This window comes from Thamnophis sirtalis, unplaced genomic scaffold, assembly GCF_051295495.1.
Source record: "Thamnophis sirtalis isolate CommonGarterSnake01/CBP01778 unplaced genomic scaffold, rThaSir2_p1.2 scaffold_11, whole genome shotgun sequence".
In the NCBI taxonomy this organism is placed as follows: domain Eukaryota; kingdom Metazoa; phylum Chordata; class Lepidosauria; order Squamata; family Natricidae; genus Thamnophis; species Thamnophis sirtalis.
Window position 1 is genome coordinate 23,698,257 of NW_028261391.1, and position 9,085 is coordinate 23,707,341.

The 9,085-nt window shown below is 40.8% G+C and overlaps 1 protein-coding gene across 1 annotated transcript; it reads left to right on the plus strand.

Moving 5' to 3' along the window:
- Positions 1-1,967: 1,967 nt before the first annotated feature.
- Positions 1,968-8,113, plus strand: SSR3 (signal sequence receptor subunit 3). Its single transcript, XM_014053019.2, has 5 exons — positions 1,968-2,323; positions 3,592-3,718; positions 4,780-4,878; positions 5,809-5,940; positions 7,743-8,113. Exons 1-5 carry the CDS (start codon positions 2,182-2,184, stop codon positions 7,807-7,809), a joined length of 567 nt encoding a protein of 188 aa, XP_013908494.1. The 5' UTR covers positions 1,968-2,181; the 3' UTR covers positions 7,810-8,113.
- The last annotated feature ends 972 nt before the right edge of the window (positions 8,114-9,085 follow it).

Sequence of the window (9,085 nt, forward strand, 5' to 3'; positions counted from 1 at the left end):
CAAGGTGTGGGCCATCCTGATCTCTGATGGAAGAATATTCCAGAGGTCAAATGTTACTGCTTACAATACATGTCTCCTGACCCCAAGGACATGCCTTCCCCACCAAGCACCCTGGAATGCCAACAGACATTTCTTGGCTGACGGGGACCTGCAGAATCCTCAATCTACAAAATGAAATCGGATGGGTAGAAACTATTCGGAAAAGATAGTCCTTCAAATAACCTGGTCTCAAGTCATGCAGGGCTTTAAAGGTAGTAATAACCAGCATCAGTTTTGAGACTTCTCTCACAACCTAGGGTTAAATAGAGGATGCCACCTGAATGCCCCTGGAAGATATGGACAGTAGCAGTGAGAACTACCAAGCTGCTAATCCAAACCAGGAGGCAGTCAGGTAAGAAAACACAGAGGATTTATGGGACAGGAGGTCTGACATCTCCAGCTGATGGGTTCAGCTATTCCACTGCAGCTTCAACTGGACATTCAATTATCCAATGGAAGAAAATTTATCTCTTTCTTGTGTGAGTTTTCCTAGGGCTAGGACTCCAAGCTTCCCTCTGCCTCTTCCTTCCATCCACATCTCAAAAATCCTTTTTCCCTCAGTCCTCCCTCCCAAAAGCTGGATTTTTAATTGAAACTAGGTATCCTAGGGTTAATGTTTTTGACTGACAGTAGTAATACCCAATCTTCACATTTAGTAAATTGAGATTCTTTCATTCATTCATTCTCTCTCTCTCTCTCACACACACACACACCCTACCCAGTAGTAACTCCAATGGTTCGGCAAGAAATATGCCACTTTTAAGGACTCAGTTTTAACAAAGCATCAAATGGAAAGCCATTTTCACAGAAAGAACTTCCTGATCATACTCTTGCATTAGAGCCCAAAGACAACACTCACTGTCTGTCTTTCCGTCTATCCATCCGTTTATCCATCCATCCATCCATCCATCCATCCATCCATCCATCCATCCATCCATCCATCCATCAACAGTGTTGTCTTGGGCTCCAATATAATATATATTTTAACATATTGTGTGTGTCAATGGTCTATATAGATTATTGACATACTTTTAAAAATGTATTTATTCAGAAGAGCAAACTAACACTAACTTGCCCTACACAACTTTGTATTGTGCTTATCGGGAAAAGCAGGATATGTGTGCCATTTTGAGCTTCTGAAAGGAGGGGTGGGAGATGATATAATTTCAATAAATAAATAATTTCTTGGAAATGTGCTTGTTCTGGGCGAGGAAAGCCTTTTATTGCCAGTCCCCTTCCGCCCGGTTTCGAATATGAGCAACCGTTTTCAAACCCTGGGCGTACCTCCTCTTCAGAAACACACTTTTCTGAATCATCCCTTTCCTTCCCGCATCTCAGCGCCATCAGCCCAGCAGCTTTTTCTACAGCAAGAGGGGCATTAAGCGGGTTTTAGCCCTTACGGCCAACAGACTCCTCTATGCCAGTGTTTTTCAACCTTGGCAACTTGAAGATGTCCGAACTTCAACTCCCAGAATTCCCCAGCCAGCGAATGCTGGCTGGGGAATTCTGGGAGTTGAAGTTCGGACATCTTCCAAGTTGCCAAGGTTGAAAAACACTGCTCTATGCTACACCACTTGAAAGGTAACGCAAGGTCAGCTTGTTCCAAGCAGCTCCCACGCCGAGCACTGAAAACTCGCAGTTATTCCCACGTGGCGGTAGCAGCAGCAACAGCAGCTCAAGGTTGAATTCGAACCGGTATCTTGCCACATCCGCGTGGCGCTCCGGCGGCTCCGCCTCTCCAGATTTCCCTTCCCAAGCCCCTCCCCCACTCACAACGGAATCCTAAGACACGTCAGCAAAGACTTGACGACCCGGAAGTTTTATTAACAGCTTCTTCCCTACAGCTCCATAAATATTCTACCGAGAAAGTGTCCTCCCCCACCCCTCCATATTTCTGGCTTTTTTTCATAACCGAAGCGGAACTTTTGAAGGGGGAAGGTGGGAAACTACTGAACTACCCGCCAACGAGGCGTGACACCGGAAGTACTCTTTAGCGGGCGGCTGTCAGCCGGAAAAAGCTCCGCCTCTTCGCTCTGTGCGGCGTGTCCATTTGTTGGCGAGTACGGTGGCCGCACGGGAGGGGAATCAGCGCCGTTCTGTCTCTTGGGTTTTGTTTCGTGTAGGAGAGCCGCGGCGGCAGCGATGGCTCCTAAGGGCAGTAGTGGCGGAGCTCGTCAGCAGTCGGAAGAGGAACTGCTCCTGCAAGATTTCAGCCGCAACCTCTCGGCCAAGTCCTCGGCGCTGTTCTTCGGCAACGCCTTCATCGTCTCGGCTATCCCGATATGTGAGTGGGGCGGGGGGTGGGAGAAAGGCATTGGTTGTCCACCCCCCACTTCCTTATCTCTTGCGGGCAGACATTCAATAAGAGACTTGACACCTCTTGGGGCGACCTGAAGGCCACCGCACCGGTGCTTTTTCTGTCCGTCCCACATCTGGGAAAACCAGAAGAGCCTCGCGTAGGGGAAATATTCCGTAGCACAGCTGGCCTCGGGGGGGGGGTTTCCAACTCAACATTTCTAGGCAGAATGAACTGGGAGAAAAGTTGCCCCCCAATAAATAAACAACCAAACAATAAATAAATAAATAAAACAGCTAAGGGAAATTTGCATCTTTCCTGTTTTGCGGGCTTCTGGCTTTTAAAGTCTCTTGCAGGTTCAGATATTAATAATGAATAATAATCATGGAAATGAGTCTGCATTGGCTGGAGGCTTGCTTCAGAATTAAAGGTAGCCTAATGGAAGCGCTTTGTAGGATGTACTATTATTACCCTACATGGGACGAGGTGGCTCAGTGGCTGAGCTTGTCAATCAGAAACTTTGGCGGTTCGAATCCCTAGTGCCTTATAACAGAGTGAACTCCCTTTACTTGTCCCAGCTTCTGCCAACCTAGCAGTTGAAAAGCATGTAAAATGCAAGTAGAAAAATAGGGACCACCTTTGGTGGGAAGGTAACAGTGTTTGTGCACCTTCAGCATTTAGTGATGCCGGCCACATGACCACGGAGACATCTTCGGACAGCGCTGGCTCTTTGGCTTTGAAATGGAGATGAGCACTACCCCCTAGAGTCGGGAACGACTAGCACATATATGAGAGGGGAGCCTTTACCTTTAGCCATCGTAAATACATGCTGGTTGCCAAGTTCATGGATTTTGATCACTTGATCATGGGTATGCTGTGATGGATATAAGTGCGAGCACCAGCTGCCCATTGCTTTTTTTCAGTGCTGTTGTAACTTTGGACCATTGCTAAATGAATGGAGTGGATGGAGTAACTGAAATTCTGTGAGAGATGGTATTTATAAAACAAACAAATCTTCATGATTAGTCCTTGCATTTACAACCTTCTCAGGTCTGTAAACAAAGAAAAGCTGAAGTAAGATCATTAGCAGATTGGTGGTTTCACTTAGCGACTGTTTTGCTTAATGACAAGTTGTCAATTCTAATTACGGTTGCCAAACAAGGACTACTTGTAACTGTTTTATTATAGCAAGCCAGCAAGATATATTGTGCATGCTAATAATAAAGTCATAACTATATTTAATTTTTTCACCATAGGGCTTTATTGGCGGATCTGGCACATGGACCTCTTTCAGTCTGCAGTCCTCTACTCTGTAATGACCCTTGTCAGCACCTATCTGGTTGCTTTTGCTTACAAGAATGTGAAGTTTGTTCTTAAGCACAAGTAGGTAGTAAAACTGTTTCTCTAAAAATGTACTAAACTGTAAAATATTCTTTCAGCTGCCAGTCACAGATTCTGCACTGATAACTCTCAGCCACTAGAATGTGAAGCTTTAGTATTTAATTTGACGCAGTTGCAAAAATTGAAATTTTAACTGAAATCTTACATGTGATTGTTCCCGAGAAATGGAAATGGATATACCATTGATGCAAATGTTTTTAAATGTAGAATGAACATTTTCTGCCCTGCCAACTGGAATATTGTCCTTAATTTTCAGCTTTGTATTAAAAATGCATGTACTTCGATCTAAATTTGTTTGATGGAACCCACTAAAGTTGCATTTTTCCAGTAATTGTCCGCTATTAGTTTACATGCTTTTCTTACTTTTTTATGATCCCAGGAACGCTGTCTGGATCTGTATTAAACCGAACTGATAATTTATGGTTCTTTAATGACATTACTTTCACTTTAATATGGTTTTGTTTTATTTTTATCCTACCTCTATTATTTTTATAAATAACTCAAGGCAGCAAACATGCCTAATATTCCTTCAGCCTCCTATTTTCCCTACAACAACCACCTTGTGAGGTCAATTGGGTTGAGAGAGGTTGACTAACCCAAAGTCACGTGACTGACATTCATATATGTCTAAAGCAGGACTAGAACTCACAATTTTCTGGGGATTGGCAAAGTCACCCAGTCCACTTTGATGCCTAAGGCAGGACTACAACTCACAATCTCCCAGTTTTTAGCCTGGTACCTTAAACTGACTCTCATGTTCATCAAGTTCACCCATTGAGATAATGTTGTTGTTGTATAGAGAGGAGTAATCTTCGGTGGATGGGAGCTACAGTAAGTATTTTTCAAAAGTGGTTTGATCTCCAAGGTCTATAGGGAAATGTCCAGTCAAATGGTTGCAACAGACTTTTTTTTGGAGTGGGGAGTGGAGTTACTTGGCTGGGCACTGTAAGCTTTCAAACCCTGCAGTATGACATTGGTAGTAAATGTTTATATATTTGACTGTTTTAATACAAAGGTGGGATGTCCACGCTTTCCTTTTTTAGGGTAGCCCAGAAGCGGGAAGATGCTGTTTCCAAAGAAGTGACCCGCAAGCTTTCCGAAGCAGATAATAGGAAGATGTCACGAAAGGAGAAGGATGAGAGGTGATGTTCTGCCATTATCCAATCATACAATGTTATTTGCTCAGTAATTGAATTCCCTTATTCTCAAATAGAATTCTAAAGCTGGAGGTTTCGTTGGGGATCATCATGGTGATTCTCATCATTTTACAGCTTACTTGATTTGGAGTTGCAAACTTCATGCTTGCTAATTTGGGGCTCCTTAATGAAACAGTGGAAGGGAAGGGATGCCTGGGTATTAATCAATGAATGGGCATTTTGGAACTGCAAACACATGTGAGAAAACCTACTTTGCTGATATATATATATATATATTTATGAAGCAATGAGTATGGACTTATTCACAAACTAATGGTTCCTTTTTGGGGTCTAAATCTGTTATTGTCTTAAGGGTGTTTTGGGGTAGTTTTTAATCTGGTATTTGTCATTCACCATTTTATGTAATGTGCATTAGAAATGGTTTTTAAAACTTTTCCTTAAGGCTTAGTTTTCTTCAGGTTTTGGGGGTATTCATTGGCACTTGAATAATCACTGTCTTTCACAAATAAGATGCAGATTATTTTATTTTGAAAAACTAAGGTAATTGTTTGAAAGTTGGCCAGGAACTTACTTGGCAAGAAACCAAATCCTCTTTAAGACCTGATTTGAAAAATGGTCTCTGATACTTGTCAACTTTAATCAGTCTGCTGATGGTAAACACAATGTAGTAGAAGAAATGGCATTTCATTGAGTGTAGGTATCAGATTTGGAGAAATAATTTTGTAGTAACCAATTTTAGAATCTTAAAAGCCACAGAAAAAAATCAATATTGTAAAATTAGTTTTTGCACTTAGTGAAAAAATGTTTTTTTTAAAAAAGAAAAATTGCAATTTGGAGAAAAATGGTTTTGTCAGTGCCAAAGTGCTACTACATACATAAAGATAAATGTATTGGGTTTTTTTTTTGCCTTTGCAGAATTTTGTGGAAGAAGAATGAAGTGGCAGACTATGAAGCAACAACCTTCTCTATCTTTTATAATAACACCCTCTTCCTTGTCCTAATAATTGTTGCTTCCTTTTTTGTGTTGAAGAACTTCAACCCCACCGTGTATCCTCTTTTAACAAAACATAGGTCAAATAGCTTTTTGAGTCATTTGTACAAATACAGGGTTTTGAATCAGTAATCTATATAGTTCAGATGCGGGAAGGAATGGGTAAGTTGTAATTACCATGCTAAGATTCACTCCATCAAAAAGGCAAAAGAAAAAATGTCTGTAGTTCAACAGTGGACTCCTACAGTGAGTCAGGAGTCAGTCTCACTGGCCAAAACAATTTTTTTCAACTGTGCAGCTCTTTAAATTGTAAATAAGAAGAGCACATGTAGAGAGCATTGAACTATTACTTTATTAGAATTAGAAGCATCACTTCTAATTGTCCCCATTAGTCGTACGTTTTACCAACCTTACGATTTTTTTTGCAGCTTTTTTGTCTTTTTATAGCCAGTATCAAGAGGAATTAGAAGAAAGGAATGGTTATTGAAATCTACAAATGAGCAGACTTGGGTCTGATGGTTATTACTCTAATCAATATTCAAAATTATCCTAATAGTTAAAGCAATTGGCTAAAAATAAAATAATGGAATTTAACAATGTCAAGTACTAAAGTGAGGAGACTGAAATAAAAGGCTAGGTATAGGAAGGGGTTCCTGATTTGGTGGTAGTATTTGTAAAAATTATAATGAATTACAGGTTAATGTGGCTAACTGAATGATTTGGCTTCAAAAAGTCACTGATGAGATGGACGACATATAAGTCAAACAAATAAATGTAGTGTAATGTACTGTTGGGCTACTTTAGTAGGAATATAATTTCTCAGTCACAAGAACTAATCATTCCTTTATTTTCTCTGGTTATACTGCACCTTGAGTATTATGATGAGTTCTAAACTCCAGAATTTAAGGATTCATAATATATAATTGAAAATGATCAGGGAACAAGAAACTAAAACTCTGTAAAGAGAGACTGAAGGAACTGGGTGCCTTTGGCAAATGCAATGAGGGAAAAATAGAATTTTAATCTTTAAATGAAAGGAAGCCACATAGAACTTTGATGAGATGCTCAACTGAATATTTTTTTTGTACATAACTTAAATTTCCTGATCAATTTGTTTTTGAATTCAAAACATTCTGTATCGAACCAGAGTTGGGAACATAGAACTTGGAGAAGGTGTCACATAGAGAAAAATGAAATGCTGCTTTTCTCCCAGTCTGTAATGCAGGATAGTGAATAATGGATTTTAAATTGCAGGAAGGGTCCTGGAATTAATTGCACATAAGGATGGTGGGCAGACTTCCATTGGAAGTTTTCAAGCATAGACTGGGCAACAATTTCTCATGTGTTCATATTGATTCCTATGCAAGGCAAAAATTGGATTAAGTGGGCCTACATGGGTGATTGTTTGATGAGGTGCCATCTCACTGCCAAAGGGAATTGTTGATGGTTTCCAAGTGCCTTGATTTTTTGCATTTGATATTGGGTAGTAGAATTCAAATATTTACGTGTATTTGGGAGCTGTCTTTTGCACAGTTCTTTCGTAAGACATTTATTTGCAGTAAGAAATCCTGGTAGATATATTCCATGAGCTGTGGTGACGCAGTGGTCAGAGTGCAGTACTGCAGGCTATTTCTGCTGACTGCAGGCTACCTGCAATTTGGCAGTTCAAATCTCACCAGGCTCAAGGTTCACTCGGCCTTCCATCCTTCCGAGGTGAATAAAATGAGGACCCAAATTGTTGGGGGCAATATGCTGACTCTGTAAACTGATTAGAGAGGGCTGTAAAGCACTGTGAAGTGGTGTATAAGTCTAAGTGCTATTGCTTTCTTGCTAACGTTTTCCTTGACTGCTTTTTCAGAAATTACATCCTCTCCATCAGTTTTTCATCTGGCCTGATTGCTTTATTATCTACAGGCTCAAAGTAGATAGAATTGTTTGGGTATACGAATTCATCTGTGTCTTGCCCAATCAGAAGAAGGTAGATTTGCCATTTGTACATTTCTTTTTTTTTTTGTACAAGATGGGATGAGAATAGGAAGCAGTTTTGTTATAAAATAATACCATTCTAATTTAGGCTTGCAATGTGCTTATTCAAAAAAACTTCTGACCATTCCGGAGAAGATAGAGATCCAGCTGTATCATCTGAGAAATTCAACTAGATCTGGAATTCTTGATTAGAAGTTTTTGGGGTTTTTGTTACATTGTTATTAAAAAAAACTTTGCTAAAAACAGTGATTGTATGTGTAAATTTGTGATAAAGATAATTGTAGACTTAAATTCTGAAACCAGAATTTCCATTGCTAAGCAAGGCAGTTATTAAATGAGTTATGCCCAATTTGTTAACCTGGTTACTTTCTCCTCAAGGGTCCAGGCTTGGGCTTGCTTTACTAGACAACTGTGACTCAGTCTCCAACTCTGCTTATATGGTTTGGGACCTGATTACTTGCCAAATTTTGCTCCTGTTTTGAAGTCCTGATAAAGCATAACTCACATGCTTAGTCCCCAAAACCCTCTTTTATTTAAATGATTCACAAACAGTCTGTGAAGAGTCCGACAGATATCTGCCACAGTCTTTTAAGGTAATGCTGATAAGCACCCACCTTTATCGCTCTTGAAACGCTGCCGGAGACCTAATTTGCAATTAGTTTTACGAGGCCAAACAGAACACAGACTCAAATGGAGCTTCTCAGTGTTTGAACCGACCAGAATGAACAAAGGCTCTCGTCCGTATGCTCCTCTGTTATATCTTATCATCATCTCCAAACCTTACTCCCAAGTCGCCCTTTTTGTCTTAATTGTTCTTGTTTTTTGGAAGCTCTGTGCATACTCACAGTGGGAACAGGCTCACACTGTTCTTCTGCCTCGCTGATGTCAGATTCCAGAGGCTCTGGAGGCAGCACATAACTACCAGATGGCCCTGGCCCCCTCTCTGCCTCCAATACAGAGCCCTCGTCTGAGCTTCTCCAGACTTCAGGACTGGCCCATGTTTCTCCCCACTGTCCTATTCTGCTGCCAGGTCCGCAGGCCACCAGCACCTCCAAGCTAAATCTGCCTACTTAAGGGACACCAGAATGACACCACCATTTTTCAAAGAGGTGACTTTGAGCTGTGCATTCTCTTACCATAGCTACCCAACTGTGAGGAGGAGGGTAAGATATGCCAGAAATAAGATTTCTATCCTCACTAAACATTTTGAAACCT

Bases quoted from the DNA above. Each gene is read 5' to 3' on its own strand.
- SSR3 (XM_014053019.2), top strand. From the start codon at position 2,182: ATGGCTCCTAAGGGCAGTAGTGGCGGAGCTCGTCAGCAGTCGGAAGAG. The intron at 2,324-3,591 runs GTGAGTGGGGCG...TTTTCACCATAG, and splicing joins CGTCTCGGCTATCCCGATAT to GGCTTTATTGGCGGATCTGG. The intron at 3,719-4,779 runs GTAGGTAGTAAA...TTCCTTTTTTAG, and splicing joins AAGTTTGTTCTTAAGCACAA to GGTAGCCCAGAAGCGGGAAG.